The sequence below is a fragment of the Synchiropus splendidus genome, chromosome 17 (assembly GCF_027744825.2).
Source record: "Synchiropus splendidus isolate RoL2022-P1 chromosome 17, RoL_Sspl_1.0, whole genome shotgun sequence".
In the NCBI taxonomy this organism is placed as follows: domain Eukaryota; kingdom Metazoa; phylum Chordata; class Actinopteri; order Syngnathiformes; family Callionymidae; genus Synchiropus; species Synchiropus splendidus.
This window is the reverse complement of record NC_071350.1, coordinates 17398620-17416293: the sequence shown is the minus strand read 5'-3', so window position 1 is coordinate 17416293 and position 17674 is coordinate 17398620. Positions and strand designations below refer to the sequence as shown.

Sequence of the window (17674 nt, the reverse complement as noted above, 5' to 3'; positions counted from 1 at the left end):
CATGACCCAACAACCAAACCACCAATCAATGAATCAGCCAGATCATCAATCGAGTTTACAGAGACTTGTGACTCGTACCATTCTTTTTCTCTCTCCTCTCCTGCGAGTGGCTGGGCATGGGAGGCGGCGGGGTCTCCGGGGGCGCCCGGCCATCAGCCGACGAGGTGCTCAGGCGAGTGCTGGGGTGGCGCTTGGGTTTGGCCGGTGGACACCGCCCGCCGTGCTGAGACTGCGTGTCAGAATAATCTCCGTTCTCCAGACTGTTGTCACCGGCGCCCACCGCGTGGCAGGACTGCGAGCGCGGCGCCATGGCTGAGGCACAGGAGTGAGGGGACAGGTCCTGGGAGGCAGGCATGGTCATGAATCCCATCCGGAAGTGCCGCCGGAATGAAGCCAAGTCTCTGACTTTGCCCACGGTGGCTGACGGGTCGGTCTGAGTGGAGCTGCAAGCAGAGAAAGCGCATGAGCTAGTCAGGCTAACCATGGTAGCATTTGAAGATGTACTTTCATCCAAATATTGTGGTTCTTTTTAGGATATATAAGTCTTCAGTTTCATAGCCCGACTTCTCCAGATGAATCCTCATGCATCACAACACTCACATATTTACAGTATTATTACCACTCAGGACCAGGGGGCTCATTAACCCGCGTCAATAATGACAGGCATTTGGCTGCACATCTGTGTAATTACACATAGATTACATGTTGCAGTGTGATCATTTGGAAGCCTCGTCGTTCATTCAGTCGCACGTGCCTTGTTGCGTTGAGCAAACATTGTCCCCTTCGTTTGTATATTTGTGTGCCGTCCCTGATTTCAAAGACATCAAAATCAACCGCTGTTTCCATGGCAACACATGAGAGCAGACTTCAGACGTGGGTTGAGCATATAAAGAATCGGTGAATTCCAGCAACAAAGTGCTCACTCACAGCCCTTTGTTTTGACAGGGGAATTGATTTCCTAATTAAGAGCGTTTGAGGGGGACGTGCCGCGGCGCAGACGGGAAGATTTGTGAATATAAAAGGTGGAGAAGCCTCCAGGGCCTTTTGCTCCTGCGATAAAAGGCCTGCAGGCATCTCTCCTTTTGTTTTTTTCCAGTGAGAGTGAGGGAAGATAGAGGTCACCAAAGTAACAGGAGCAATGCCTCTGAAAGTGCCATCACAAGCACTCAGATCTGGGTGACAATAAAGCCGACTTCAATATCACGTGCTAGTTGTAAGAAGAAGAGTTAAACAGTCCTCGAGCAGGGCGGCAGCAGATCGCAACATGAAGGCAGAACAGTGGAGTTCACAGCTCTGGAGTGGCAGGTTTACTTGAAACTTTTTTGTTGGAGCTATGAAACAAACACGAAATATTCTCTTCATAGATTGGAAATAGGAATGATCGCAGTATAAGGCATTTAAATGTGGTCATTTCTGGAGTTTATTTAATGTCCCGCATTTCTCTGTGGCCAACGTTTCCCGCAGCTACATTCGAAACATGCAGAAAAAAAAGAGGTCATTTTGCTCTTAGATTGCATTTGGTGAATAAAATAGGGTACAGTTTCTCCTTCCTGGAGCCCCAAATTGCGCCTTGCCTGAAGCCCATGATCATTTGAGACCAAGTGAGAGAGCGAAAGTAGCGCTACCCCGTGGTTTAACCCTAACCGTCACTATGACTCCCACCTTGAAGAACTTTGAACATGGGCTCTCAAAATCTCAACCTGTTGGATTTCCTCCTCACTCCTACAGTTATTCCACAAAACATAAACAAACGTTCTGGATTCCATTCACAGCTCTGGATTTGGAGATTCCACATTGATAAATAGCTTTGAGTCAGCGATGACATCATCACGGCTCAGAAGCAGAGGAGTTCATCTGCTGGTCACGTAGCTTCAAACAAGTCTCTGCTGCGTCTTTGAGCTGCAACAAACGCTCCGGGCTATGAAACAGGTGCTGCCGCCTCGCGGGACGACTTCACCTCCACCGCGAACCGCAGAGCCAACAGAAATCTGACGTTGGGTTCGCGCGTGGTTCCTGCGACCATCACGCTGCAGCTGACTCACGGAGCACATCTGGACGCCTGCACGACGGCAGCGGCGTGTCAAGTGTATAGTGAGTACAGGTCACACAGATCAATGGCCAGGCAGCAGGAGAACTGGAGCGGACAATCCATGATGGCAGGTTTACAGCCGCATTCATGGTCATTTGAATCGACAACGTTTGAATGATTTGCTGACGTTCTGAGTTGGTTATTTTTGGCTTTTAAAACTTCATTTCTCAGTGAAACGGATTGGAGCCTTGTCAAAGCTCAGCATGAGCCTCAGTCGGCCACCAGTGATGGGGTCTTGTTCACGAGTGAGGGAAGAATGAAGCTGTAGTGAACGAACGAACAAGATACAGGCCTTGTTTTGAATAGAAGTTAAAATAAATTTGCACTTTTTTTAAAAAGCATTCCCAGAAATATCTCAAGAACCGTCCACTTTCAGGACTTCTATCCTTCATCATCATGTTTCCAGTCGCTTCACACCTCATAAGCCCAGGCTTACAGACCCTACTGTTCTCCTTCTAGCATCTAGCCACAGCTCTGTATAGGTAGTTATGAACCTGTGTGACATCATCAACAAGCAACATGTTGTCCAGGCCAGATTCATTCACGAGGTCCATCTTTTCTTCTTTTCCTTTCGGCTTCTCCCTTCAGGGGTCTCCACATCTTCTTCCTCCATTATCTTCCTCCATCTCACCCTGTCCTCTGCTTCCTCTTCTCTCAAACCTACAAACCTCATGTCCTCCTTCACCACCTCCATCAATCTCCTCTTTGACCTTCATCTCCACCTTCTGCCTGGCAGTTCCAACCTCAACATCTTCATCTACCAATGTACTGGCTCTCTCTCCTCTGTACATGTCCAAACCATCTCCATCTAGTCTCTCTGACTTGGTCTCATAAACACCTGACCACAAGTCCTATCCATCCTGCTAATCCTCCCAGAGAGAAGCTCAGCATCTTCATCTCTGCTACCTCCAGCTCTGCCTCCTGTCTTTTCCTCACTGTTTCCAAACCATCCAACATTGCTGGCCTCACCACCCTTTTGGACACTTTCCCTTTCATCCTTGCAGACACCCTTTTGTCACGCATCACTTTTCTCCAATGATTCCATCCTACCTGCACCCGCTTCTTCACCTCTTTCACACTCTCCATGGCCCCGGACAGTTGAGCCTCAGTACTTAAAATCCACCACCTTCTTTATCTCTAAGAGGTTCATCTTTTGGTGGAAATAAATGTCATAAAAATGTATTTTTAGAAGTCAAGAAAGCTAGCTTGTTCAGATGCTAGGCTCAGTTGTTATGCTAGGCGGCTTCCTTTCACTTCTGTGGACGAGTCATGATCCAGCAACAAGACTCGCACTGAGGCTTGCAGCGGACAGAAGTCTGAGCAACTCACTACAGAACAGCAGCGCGCCGCATCGGCACGTCTGCCTTCAGAAGCCTGTGGAGATGGACTCGTGAGTCCGTGTAGTCGACATGGATACAACTGTTCCAAATTTAGCCTCGAAACGGAGGCTTTCCTCCAGGCAGCTGGAAGTGCTTTCTTCTTCTAAAGGCTGAATAATCTCAGAACATCTTAAAACTACTGTTGCTCCAAATGTCTCTGCACTCACTACGCTCTCTCCCTCGCTGCATCCAACTGCCTGACAGAGAGAGCAGTGCACGAGAAACACCACAGAGCTCTCATCAAAATGCACCGTAATGCCTCAAACAGACGCCTCGCCATAATGTTTTCCACATATTTTATTTGCAACGGCAGCCAGACTTAAGTAAAATATTTGACATTGTTTATTTAGTATTTTTTGTTGTTCATTCTTTTTAAAAACCTTTTTATAATTTATACATTCATAAAGTATTTAGAATGTATTACTTTATAATAAATATCATAAACATAATTTGAGTATTAACTGCAGAATTTACATATACATAGTTAACGGCATCATACTAAAACTTTATATACTTCATTTTGTCTTTAGAAAAACTTTTTTTTAATTTTTGATCTGTAAACAAGTAAAAAAGTTAATAAATAAATAAATACATAAATATTCAGTGAAGAAAATAATACAAAACAAATGCTATTTTTTTCCTTTTACGGAGTGAAAACAAACGTTCAGAACCATATTTAAGAGCTTGCTCATGCTGTATTGCTCATGCTCTCAAAGGCTGATCCAAAAAAAAACATGACATAGTTTTTATGTAGATCGGATCATGTACTGCAATATCTTGAAGAGAAGAGCGGCGCCACAAGCTTTGTTTCCCTACAGTGCTTCTGCAAAACACTCAAAAAATGCTTCACCTCATCATTTTCCACTGACTTATTAAAATCATTTTCATGAATTAGCAACGTCTGGTGGTGGCAGGAAGGCGTTGTAGCTCGGGGGAAACACGTCGCAGCTCATAAAGTCTATGGAGCGGGCGGAGAGTTCAATCAAGCCTCTCTTGTGACTCTCAGCAGGAAACTGAAAAAGCCTCTTTCATCCCCCAAACATTCAAATATCCAACTCGCAATCTTGTAAATGTTTATCTGTCCCAAAGTGAAGTTCAGTCAAATCAGGACGCACGAAAACCGCAGGACTTCAGGCGGCTGATGTTAAATATTCAGCGCCACCTGCTGCTCGGACGCGTCGCTGTAAAACCGGCTCTTCACCAGGACGTGAAAGATTTACTGACGCATCCTGAAGAGATCAAGATCCCTCTGCCCCGCAGCGCCAGGCGTCCTAATTTCTGTTTGACAGTTTTTAGGGGCAAAGTGTCAGACCCGGTTGTTTGCCGCTGAATTTAAGTCAAGTGAACAATCCAGGGTCTTTTCTTCTGGACGCGACTGAACCAGTGAGCCCAGTTTCTGGCATCTACGAAGAGGCTATTGATTTGCCAGTATTAAGTGCTAACACAGTCCTGTACGCACGTTGAAACGCTAGCATCAACAAAACTAGGTCACACACAATCATTCATGATTTATTAGCGACAATGGCGCTGTTGCTACACGTGACATCACTTTAAACGTCACTATCATCTGTAACACGTTAGCATTGGCGCGCTAATAGCCACCTTACAGAAACATTCAGGAATCACGTGATAGCTTGAGCATGTTTGTCGCGAACGTAACTGTCGTCGCTCAAATGAACACAACAACACAAACATCAAAGTTGGTGGGCGTAAAACTGCTGTCTGGTATATTTATGGTCATTGAAATACTTTTCCAAAGTAGCGCTAACTTGGGATTTAGCTAGTGAGCTAATGTCGCTAAAGCAGGCTCATAATGCTGCTTTTCAGTTCAGGGTGTTCTAGCTATCAAAGTCAGAGATGATAGCGGCATCCGTGAAAGCTATTCTCACACGTAGCTTCTCCAGATAGAAGCAACTTCTTGATAAATACTGTCCGTTTGCAACTAGAAAACCCTCAGAGCAAAGAAGAAACGCAAATTTGCGGAATTTGTTTTTTTTTTGCCGTATTTCATTGATTCAAAATTGGTACTTCCTGTTTACGTTTGGGGAAGCCATCTTGGATTACATACTCAGGCGCTGAGGACTTTCCGACTGGGAAATTTTACATCGAGTCGATCACCAGGGGGCGCTCCGAGCACTACTGGAGCGCACCAGGAGATGAAACGTGATACTGACGTGAAACGTGAAACAAATTTTAATGCTACCATTGCATAAGTGCTAGCATTCAGAAAGTGGAACTGGATCGTCCAAGGCTTCGGTTTAACTCAACATGATCACGATAATGCTCACGTAGCTACCGTGCAATGGTGGCTAGAGGCGCATGTTTACCACACATGAGCCAACAGGAGGCAAACTCTGTGGCTGAACAGGACTAGCATGTCTGTGTCCGAGTGCCCTTCTTCGGCTCGACCTGAGTGACAGGCACACGAGAGTAAGCGATTGCCCTGAGTTATGGGTCGTCTTCCGTGATTCATCTTACGTCTGGATAAAGTGGGCTGCTGGTTTGACTCCGAGCGATAAAGGATGTTGAGAACAAAGTGGCATTGTGTCAGCCAGACGATGGTTTTAGAAGATAAAACAAGCTACCACTAGCAGTTAAAAACATTGGCTCCACCTCACATCAGATATCAGTGGAGCTAAGAAGCGAACAACAAAAGTAGGCTGCGATGCGGTCCAGCTAACATAATAGCTAGTAGTAACAGCTTAGTAAAAATGTTCATAACATATACACCTGCTGCGACTCATTGATCGCTAAGCTCGACTGGAGGTGATGGTGGCGCCATGATCTTCGGCGTCACAAGTGGGATAGCAGTTCAGACAAAAGCTATCTGCGCAACCATGACTCATCTCCGCAGGTAGAACCATGTCGGAGGACCCACTGCTGTCGGTCCTCCCACCCTCGTGCGCGCTTCACGTCCAGACTTCCACTGGCCGCCTCACGCCTCGGCTGTCATGACAACGCGATGGCCCGTCATGACTCCTCTGAGTCACGGAACAGCGGGTGCCACTTCTGAACAAACCGATTGTCTTTCAACGTCTCTTGAGCGGCGGAACACAAAAAGCCTTGTGTGCAAAGTGGAATTTGGACAAAACAAGGCTCTTTTGTCAGAAAAAAAACAAGTGGATTCAAACAGTCCCGTCAACAAGGAAGTGCTGACTCATGTGGTCACCCGCCAGGGGCCCACTAGAGGAGTCATCTACAGTACATCAGTGAGTGGGCACTTGTTCGCTGGGGGAAAAATTCAGCGCTAATTCAGAGCTAGCTGAGGTTTAAAGTGAATTATTACTAGAAAAGAAATAAACATACTCAAATGTAATAATCTTAAACACACAGATTTAGTTAACTATTAGTATATATGAACTTTTATTTTAGTTCTTAAGATGAGATAAGATAAGATAGACTTCATTGATCTCACAAAGGAGAAATTCACTGTTACAGGAGCTCATAAGTTGTTAGTGCAAAAAACAGAAATAAGTAAATGGTTAGTGCAGGTATTCATCATAACATATTTACAAATATTCTAGGCGTTTATTTTAAGTGTCAGTTTTACAAATACGGGGAGTGACAGGCATGAATTTTGATTTAGGTTTGCTTAAATTGATTCTTTTTTTTTTTTTTTTTAAGAATTATATTGTAAAATGTTTCTTTTATTCCAACTTTTTTTTAATGTTAATATTGTAAGTATATGATTTATTCATCTTTTTTTTACCATTATTATTAAAATTTAGATTTTATTTTAGCCATTTTAATCGAGCATTTATTGGAATCACATGCTGCAGGTGGGGACTGAACTCGGGTGCAGCTTGGACCTCCTCACCTCCTCTTGCTCCCCTCATGCTCCCGCTGCCGCCAGTCCAGTCGGCTCTTCCGGTACAGCAGGTTCATGTCGCCGCGAGGTCTCTCCTCCTCGCAGCCAATCACCGCGCAGTGTAGCCGCTTGCTTCGCCGCTCTATGTCACGCAGGAAATGCTCCACTGCCACATCCTGGGCGGAGCCAGAGCTCATGGTACAGAAGACCAGCGGAGAGTCGAGGGACGGACGTGACGGACCCCCCGGTCCAACTCACCTGGGAAGAGAAGACGAGAAGTCAGGAGTCGCCGGGGATTTACAACATCTGTTCCATCACTAGTAACAAACTAACTTCCAGGACAACAGCACATCACCACACATTTCCTTTGCTGCAGTTGTGCTTTCCTCTCGTGCTCTTATTTTCAGCTGCTGACTGCTACATTTATGCTGTTGACTTCAATTTATCGCAGTGTTTTTTTTTTTACATACACCTTGTGACAATCAGGTTTCTCCTGCCATTCTGTGGCTCTTCTTCCCAGAAGAGAAACTTTTATGCCATACGTTAATTTGTCATCTAATTCACCACAATTTTTTTTTTTTAATTTGTCATGTTTTTTTGTATAATTTTTCTTTTTGTTGTTATCTTCCATGTTTGACTGTTTATTTCTCCAGGAAACAATTTACAGATTATTAATTGAGCAAACTTAAGTTCTACTTTTTTAAGGATTTTTTTTTAGTTTCAAATTTCTCCCTGCTTTTTCACCACAGTGCACTTAATATTTAATTGTTTAAATTTACAAAAAAAATGTTTACATCTACTAGCTATTCTTCACTTTTCCCCCCAATTTTGTCGATTTTTTTTTCTAATTCAGTGATGACATAACACTCTTTTTAACACAACTTTTTTTTTTTTTTTTTACTTCTCCAACAATCTTATCTCAGTCAAGGCCACTGCAGGTGGCGATCTTGAGCCTGGAAAAGCCTCACTGGACGGAGTTGCGTGTTCAATTCCAGCAGATGATGTGAGCCACGCGCTCCTCTAACTGGCAGCCTTCAAAGCCGAGACACAGCGATGCAAGATAATGCTTTTTGCAGCTTTGTTTACCTCCCAGCTCTGGCCGATCACATGACAACTATTTATACTTTCATTATCCGGTTATGAATATTTGAGTAAGCAGAGTAGCTCAGCTGCGCGGCTCCTCCGGCTGCGGCCCGGCGAAGCCTCGCTGCTGCAGACGGTAATGTGGTTTGTCATATGTAGCGCAGGCACAGCTTCCTGCTCACGCTCGGCACAGAAGCTTGTTGTGGGGCAGATACTCCAGCGTTCCTGCTGCGAGACGGAGCAGCGCCGCGCAATTGGCCGAGAGAAGAGCAGCTGTCAGCTGATGCGTGGATCCAGTGTTATTCTGGGATCATCGGGAAATCACTCATGATCTCATGAGCGGACTTGTGTTGTGTTTTGGAGCCAACAGTGACCCACATTCTGATGTGGAAACCACCTCAAACAAACTGCTCTTTGGGGAAAGTACAACCGCGTTCTCGTAACAAACAACTTAAATGACTGGTGAAAACGGAATCATCCGACAATGCTTCACTTCCAGGGCTGTTTTATGCGAGTGCAGTAGATGAAGGCGAAGAAGAGAGTGCAGGTGGGACGGAGATGACTGTGATGTCCGAGCAGAGCAAGAGAGGAAGGGAAGCTTTACAGGACAGTAGGAGTCAGAGTCAGAAGAAGCTGAGGATGTCATGAGGAGCGATAAGAAAGGAGATGATCAGACATGAGTCCATCGTCTGCAAAGAGAGTGATTCTGATGTAACTAAATGCTGTGCCCATGAGCAGACGCTGTCATCAGCACTTCACGTTGCTGCTCACGAGCGTCTGGACCGTGGCTAGCATCACGCTGAGCTGTGAAGCAGCATGAGCTCGGGAGTTTCTGCTGATCCGATCACAACCTGGGTCACAGCTCCAGCCGCCCTGCGCTGGCGAGCTGCGACTGGCGGGTTGCTGACCAGTGAATCCACCAGGAGCGGAGCCTAAGGGATTTTGTTATCTGTTGTTTGAGGTCATTTCAGAGGCAAAAGAAAACACACATTATTCACTTACATGTGACTTTCTTACTAATATTTAAACAATTTAGGAATGAGTAAGAATAGTTAATATTTAACATATTAGTATATTACATAAAAAAACGTAAAGTGAAAGTTGTGTTTTCTTTCACAAAAGTTTGTTTTTATTATTTGTTATTTTTATTTTTGGTTTATGGGGATAAAGAAATATCTCGCTGTAGAAGGGGAAAAGTCTATTCAAACATGAGTGAGAAATTTATTACCTCCACCAACAAGATTATGTTTTGACAGCACTGGTTTGTCTTGTGTTTGTGTGCAAAATAAGTTTTATGGATGGATTTGGATGAAATGTTCCGGAAAGATGTGAAATGGGAGGAGGAACAAATGATTCGATTTTGGGAGTGATCCGCACCACCGTCTGGATCCAGGACTACGTTTTTTTTTAAGACTGACATATGGATACAGAATATGATACTAATAATACTAATAATAACAACAACAACAACAACAACAACAACTACAACAACTACAACAACAACAACAACAACAATAATAATAATAATAATAATAATAATCTTTATTATTATTATACTTTTATATAATTTTATAATTATATGTTAGAATAATACAATGCACTTTAAAAAGTATATAATAATAATAATCTGACAAAAAGTCTGCAAAAACATTGTTTCTGTTTAATAGTTTCCTTTTTCCATATGTATTTTTTAGACTGACATTTGGATACAGAAAAAAAAAAAATAATAATAATGTACATAAAACTAAAGAATTCCTGAACTCAAAAAACAATAATGGATGTCTGAAAAAAAGTAATCTATGAAAAATACAAAAGAAAATCCTTCTGTGGCCAGAAGCAGCTAGAATGAAAGTCACCACGAAAACACTGTGACGATGGCGCGGCCTCCTCATTGGTGGAATCTGTTTGTTCGATCAGGACACAGATGGAATCATAATTCATGGATCCGGATCCGCATGTACCACTCACGCAGCCACCTGAACACAAACACGGCCGTCGCCTCTGTACCTGCTAAACACCCACAGCAGAGCAAATGTGCTGCTGATGAAAGCAAACATCCCAAAATATACGAGCGGAAACATCCGGAGCTCTGTTCCACGGAAGCACGGACGCTTCATTCGGGGTTTTGAGACAGTTTGGGCAAGAGTGAGGGCGGGGCTGCGAGGACCCGGGGCCTTCAGCGTGTGGCCGGACTGAGGTCGCCTCAGTGGTTGCTGTGGGTTCAGGAGGTTACAGGCGGCTGTTGCGATGATAGTCGGACATCTCGAAGGGGGAGGAGAGGGGGGCGAAGATGGAGAACAATAAGCCCACGGAGGAGAGAAGAGGTGACAGTTTAAGAGAAAGAAAGAGACTGGTGGAGGTTTAGAAAGGAGCTGAGCCGGGAAATGAAGATGGGAGGGTGGGGGAGGGAGTCTGATCACCATGTGTGGTCGCCTAGCAACGCAGAAACCTACGGTAGCTACTGAATATTCAGCGGCCGCTTCATCATACGTGATCAAACCTTATCTTAAATTCATGAGTCGCCATGATCGCACACATCTGTTGCTGGAAATGGATTTTCATCGGTTTTTGAGAATAATAATGTTGTATAAAGCACTACATTTGTCCATATTGACACTTTATAGAGTCGGACGTCTTCCTTGAATATACAGAGATGAAATATTGAAAACATTTGAATTAAAATTAAAAAAAGCATTTATATGAAATATCATCATTATTTACCTTTATTTTAGCTTTTTTTGATAGTCCATCTATATGTTGAACACTTTAGATTTTGTTTTCAGAAAAAAAAACTATGTATCACAGAAGAAATCCAATAAAATAGATATTTAAAAATATATAAATAAATTAAGAAGTTACATTATTTATTTATAGATTTAATTCATTTTCATGGACTATTTCTATCCTCAAAGTTTCCTGTGTATCTTTTGAGTAAATAACAAAAAAGTAATACAAATATTATAGAAAACTGAAGATGGATGAAAACATATTTAAAAAATAAATAAAAGAAAAATAAATTCAGCTTTAATTTAAAATTTTTGTTTAAAAGCACCAAAATATTTTCGTCTCTTCTTTGAAATAATGAAAATGAAAAATATTAATTTATAAGAAAATGTGATTAACCAATTGATTCAAATCTTCCATTTTATAATGACTCAAAAAGTATATAAATAAATCAGTCTGGACAGAAAATGTGACAAATTGTATAAAAAGAAAATAATTATAAATCAATAATAATAAAGTGCATTAAAAAAAAGTCAAGCCAAAAGTGTCTACATTCGCTCACAGAAGACTACAATGTTTTATTAATATAGACTTTTATCTTTTAATAAATATCTCAAAAACAATTTTTTTATGATTAAAATGAAAGACAATTTCATTTACTCATGAGAAACAACCGCTATATTAAAAAAATAAATATTAAAATCAGAACACAATGCAAATATAAAGACTATAAAAACAAAATGAAAGAAAAAGATGAATAAATATTTCAGCCACATGAAGTAGGCAAAGATGCTCATCAACCTTGAGAGGTTTAAAGACTCATTCTTGGCTCCAGTTTGCCACACGTGCTGCAAAACCACCATCCTCCAGATGCAAGACAACAACAAGTGCAGTGGAGCCGAGAGACAGAAGCCTCAGCAGCAGTCTGACCTCACGAGCTGCAGCGATCAGATGCTTCTCAGCTCCTCCAGCTTGTCATCAAAGAAACTCATGATGCTTCCTTTCATTCACTAAAAAAAGACACCATTTCGATACAGGGCAGGACGCGTGGGTCAGATGACGTTGGGAAATACCGGCGCGGACGCACTGCGTGTTGTCCAGTCCAACGGTCAATCATCCGTGACATCACCAGCGATGAGGCCACTCTTGAGTCTCATGACCCATGATGAGTCACTCATCCAACCATCTGTTTCACACTGACACAAGGATATGAGTGGATGACCTTCAACCCACATCAAGGTCACCTCCCTGGACAGGTGTGTCGGGTCAGTAGGAGGAGGCCCCACTGGAGAGTGAAGTCGCACAGTTGAGCCTCTGGAGGCAGGGAGTAAATCCGGGGAAGTCCGGGACTCTTCGCCTGGGCTGCTGCCCCCGCGACCTCATCAGAAGTGTCACGCACACGCGCCTCACGTGCTGATCTGAGAGAAGCCTTCTTTCAAGCTGAGGTCCAAAGATAGTGATCGGTCTCATGACCGCATCAAACAGAACACGCCATGGCACCGACCGACGGCTTCCCGAGGGCCACCAGCAGGTTCCTCTCATTCAGGAAAAATAGATTCATTCAGCGTCAGCCGATTTCTAACACCAGCGCTACGGGCTGATACTCGCCATCTGACATCTTGATCAGACAAGGCACAAATTTAGCATCAAACTAAGCTAAGACTTTAGCCTCAGGCTAAAGTCTAGCTAGACGTTCTTAACACATTTGTTTACTAGCAGGTCATTTTTCTGCTTAGATTTCAGGTATAATCAAACTTTTTTTTGTTTATATCAAAATTCCTTATTTAATTTTACGATTTTTTTCACAAGTGAACTGGGCTGTGCATCGCAGGTGTCGTGCGATACGATACGTATCACGATACAGGAGCAGTGATACGATACGCTGCAATATATTGCTATAAGTTCAGCCATGTACTGTGATATTTTCTAGCAACAGCCATCAGTCTAAGGGGGGAAAGATCAGATCATGTGTTGTTATGATATCAGTCAAGTAAGACTCCGTTAAATTCCGTGGTCACGTAAGCGGTCCAGTGCACGGAAGGAAAACGTCACAAAAGCAGCAGCATGTCCAAGAATCAATGCATTACATAGACATATAGTCGACTGAAAATATCAAGACAATATCACATCATCAAGTACTGCGATATTTCAGTGAAAACACTGCTCCAAAATGCCGATATTTTTAAAAATTCTTCCGTGTCAATAACTGTTTATATTCTCACGACTAACGTTCATCCGATTTAATGGTATTTTTCCCACTCAAAGTCAAAATTTTAAAATGATTTTCTGGTCATAGCAGTGTTTCATTAGCGTCATAGCTTTGCTCCTCACTGGGATTATATTGATGCTTCCGAATCTAATTTGGCCCTCTGGGGTGTTTTTATTTATTTATCATGAAACGTGGCGAGAATAGAAGGCCGTAATTATCGTACTATAGAATTCCTCTCCTCGTGTTTCTGTTTCCTGCACAAACATTGCGGCATTGTGCAGCAGCACGCCTGCAGCTGTCGAGGATGGACTGGAGGAGGAGGAGGAGGAGGTGGACTGGTGCATCACTGCCAGGCACATGAGAGGCTGGATTCTGACCCCATGTTTGCTTTAAAATAATCATAAAGCAGCAGGCCAGCACAGAGCGTGAAGACACGCCGACAAGGTTTTTGGTGCAAGCCCAGAGAGCCTGAATATTTGATGGACAGCCTCCAAAAATATCCGACAAAAAGCCTTCGCTGTTTCTCTGGCCCTGCACTTCCAGGTCATCGACGTGAAGCCCAAATAAAGTGCGACACGTGCGGCTTACATCTGGCTGTGGGAACATCTGGACCACTTGCAAAGTAGAAACCAGGAAATGAAACCTCATCCAATGAAAGTCTTTATTTGGGTGACAATTTATGAAGCTATAACAAAAATATGTTTACAAATGAAGCGTGATCTGAAATAATATTTTCAGAGTGAAGTACAGGTTAGAAAAGGTCAGGCAGATTCATGATGGTTTTGACAAAAAATAAGGCCAAAACATGAATATTTAACATTGTCAACCAAATATCATAGTTAAATAACATTACATAAAAATGTTATAATTTAAATGAGTGTTTTTGGTACATATAAGTTATTTTAAAACTTAGATTAAAAATGAATTTAAATTTACAGTGCAAACTCTCTCTCTCTCTTTAACTCTCCAGCATAGTTGTTAGCATGTCAAAGCTAACACATTAGCTGGAGCATTAGCTCTTGTTGCACAATAAACAGCAGAGGCAGTTGCAAATATATCTAATTTAAAAAAATGTATTTTGTGTTATTTTAGCCATAACATGAACATATTAATGTATTTGATCGCTGTAACCAACCAAAAGTGAAGCATATATATATATATATATATATATATGAAGCTAGAACAAAAAATATATATATATATGACTGAAACAATGTTATATTTGCCATCCAAAAAAAAAAAAAAAAAAAATATATATATATATATATATATATATATATAGAGAGAGAGAGAGAGAGAGAGATGGATTTTTTGGTAGAGATAACAGCCCTCACAGGTGGAGGAGGATTACATGTGCTCATGGACGTCAGTATTTCACCAGAAGAGAGAGTGAAGTCTGGACCTCTGAACCTCAGCTGCTGCCCCAGCGACCCCACCGTCCCCAGCTCGTCTGAGCACACACACACATCAAGGACTCAACTGAAGCTCCACTCAAACGTGAGGCTCAGTGTTTTACCTCAACATGACGACTCCGCGGGGAGACACTAAGAGCTAAACAGATCAATACTCATTCATTCACTCTCGCAGCTCGAGAGAGAACCTGACACAAGTTAAAGTTTTAACTCGCTGACAGTGAAGCAGGCGACTGTGGGAGGAGCCACCCGAAAGTTTGGCTTTAGTGGAGGATCCTCAATAAAGTTATCAAAGTGACTGAGCGGGTTAAGATTTATTATTTATCTTGTTTATTATTTATACCAATGCGATGAATCAAATCAGCATCAAAGGACTCATATTGAGTCTTTTATCCACGTCGGACGGGTCTACAGCGGTGTTGCACCCGGATGAACCCCTGGATAAGTGTCGCAGTCAGGGATGAAGATTCATCACGTCTTGTCTTCTGAGTCTGTCTCGTGAGGTTGCAGGGGGAGGAGGGGTGTCAAAGGAGTCGCTCAAACAAAGGCTTGTCAATGGGAGGAAACCAGAGTGCACACCCACAAACTGTTTGCTACAAGACATGTTTATTTAGGGATTATTGACAGAGAAGTAGAGGAAAATATTGTAGTAAGTCCGATGACTGAACCTTTCTGAAGAGCGTTTGTAGCCATTGGCTCAGAACAATGTTCCCTCTAGGGCGCGCGCGAGCGCAATTGCGCATCACTGATACGGTCTTGGCGCACACAAACATCAACGCTGCATACCAAAAATCCATCCTGCCTTGTCACATCCGACCAACAAAAATAAGCGCTCACTGCGCTGTTCGACTGTGTGTACAGTGGTACCTTGGTTCTCGAGCACAGTCCGTTCCAGACGGCCGTTCAAGAAGCGATTTGTTCGAAATCTGAATGGATTTTTCCCATGACAATGAATGGAAAAAGCAATTATGCATTCCAAGCCTTAAAACAGGCTTTTGTAGGAGTGAATGTAGAGTGTCTGCTGCAGGTGGCTGTTTCTCTATGTGTGTGGCTGCTGCATGTGGGAGGGGTTGCCGAGTGAGTGAGGTCTCTCCAGAAGTGAAGAGGTGCCCGGTGCGTGTCCAGCTCTGAATGTGCGCTTCTGTGCAGTTTGGCTGTGACAAAGTCATAAACCAAGTCAGGCTCTGTCCCAGACTGGCCTCATCCCTGTCCCAGCTCCAGCCCACAACAGGACATCAAACCCTGGAGTGAGCGCTCCAGCACCTCCCCTGTGACACTCTACCACGGTCCAGTGTGGAGACAGGAAAGGTTTGACACCTCAATATGAAGAAAAAACAGTCAGTAAATGTAGCTAACGGGACACGTCTGCATACAGAGGCTGCGTTATACACAATAACAAAGCACCTCATGGGTCAGCTGTTCGGTCCGCACACGTTTTTTCGGGGCGTTCGAGTTCTGGATTTTCGCTCGAAATCCGAAGCAAAAAAAATAACCGAGGTACCACTGTATTTCTAACGCTCAAGATCAACGTTGGCTGAGTGACACCGCTACATACACAATGGACAGCAACTAGAATACCCAGCTATTTGAAGTCCGGGTTGAGGGACTTTAATGAGCTGATTTCTCTTAAAGTTGGTCGGTCAAAACGTGCACATACACTGGGCCAATTGGGAGCGTAGTGGAGTGCCGCACAGCAGACGGAAAGGGAGAGAGCATCTTTGCAGTGCAGGTTTCAGAGTCTACACACTAGTCAGGTGAAGAAATGAACAGTGTAGTATGTGAAAGAAGCGTATTCCTCGTTCGTTTTAGTCTGATCCACGCAGGCTCACAGAATACGGTGGTCACAAGTGGACAAAACTAAGTGTCACAATAGACATATTCATGAGTCTTATCAGCTTGAGAAAAGAAATTATTACTATTACACAATATACTGTTACAGAAGTCACCGCAGCTGCCATCGGCCGCTCGCTCACAGTGGTCCAAGTGTTTGTGTGTTTGCTCAGACACATCAGAGGGAGCGTTGGTCCAGAACTTCCCAGGAGCTTCATCCAGTGCTACAAACCAGCACAAGACAGTGGAGACAATTCGCGACTGATCCATAAAGCGATCAACCATTTAAAAAGTAGCATCAGCAGCAGCCGACTGCCGACTACAGAATATTGATTCAGCTTTTACTGGCCTCACCTGTAAACGGCTTGAACAGCCTCCAGCGTTGAAGACCCCCCCCCCCACCAACTCTCCTCCTAAACATGACAAACCTCATAAACTATTTAACAACAATTAAGTAAAGCTCAACAGCCCGAGGCTAAACAGGAAACATCTCTATAAACTTCACGAAGGAGTGTCGATGTGGCGGGGCGACATCAACAGTCCACCCTCCTCCTCCCCCCCAACACTCACATCTGTTTTACGACGCGGTGCTTTAACTGGATATGATATTGGCGCAATGGGAGACATGGCTCTGCAGTGATTCACTATTTATTGTGAGGCTGACGGGGAGACGGCGAGGTCAGCGAGGGGCTGGTGCCACGGCCGGCGTTTATACGGCCGGCGACGTCTAATGTGGCGGTAATTAACATGAATAATGGAATAAGACGAGAGCAATTAACCCTGCTGAGTGGAAAACCAATAACCAAGTTGAGGTTTTATCTGTCTGTGTCTTCCATTCGCACACACACACACACACACACACACACACACACACACACACACACACACACACACACACACACACACACACACACACCTCAGGTGGTGATTCAGGAGTGAGTTAAACACTCCACCAAAAGCACCACTCCACACAGTCAACATTTCAAACAGATTCTTTTGGTTTCAGTGCTTAAAGAAAAAAAAAAGTTGGAGCCGAGAATGACCCAAGCTGGGTTCATGCCATGCTCATGATCTCCCTGTGTTTTTGCACTCTGGTTACCTCCCACGGTTTGAAAGCATTCAGAGTTCGATGACTAACTT

General features: G+C 43.4%; 1 protein-coding gene across 2 annotated transcripts in view; it reads right to left on the bottom strand.

Moving 5' to 3' along the window:
* The window catches only part of LOC128748154 (neuronal tyrosine-phosphorylated phosphoinositide-3-kinase adapter 1), a 31349-nt gene that overhangs the window by 6728 nt on the left and 6947 nt on the right, over positions 1–17674 (bottom strand). For both annotated transcript variants that reach the window (XM_053846597.1, XM_053846598.1), the window contains exons 2-3: positions 7286–7534; positions 79–443 (exon numbers count right to left, since the gene is read on the bottom strand). In XM_053846597.1, the coding sequence (XP_053702572.1) occupies positions 79–443; positions 7286–7473 (553 nt within the window). In that variant the 5' untranslated portion in view covers positions 7474–7534. The remainder of the gene's footprint in view (positions 1–78; positions 444–7285; positions 7535–17674) is intronic.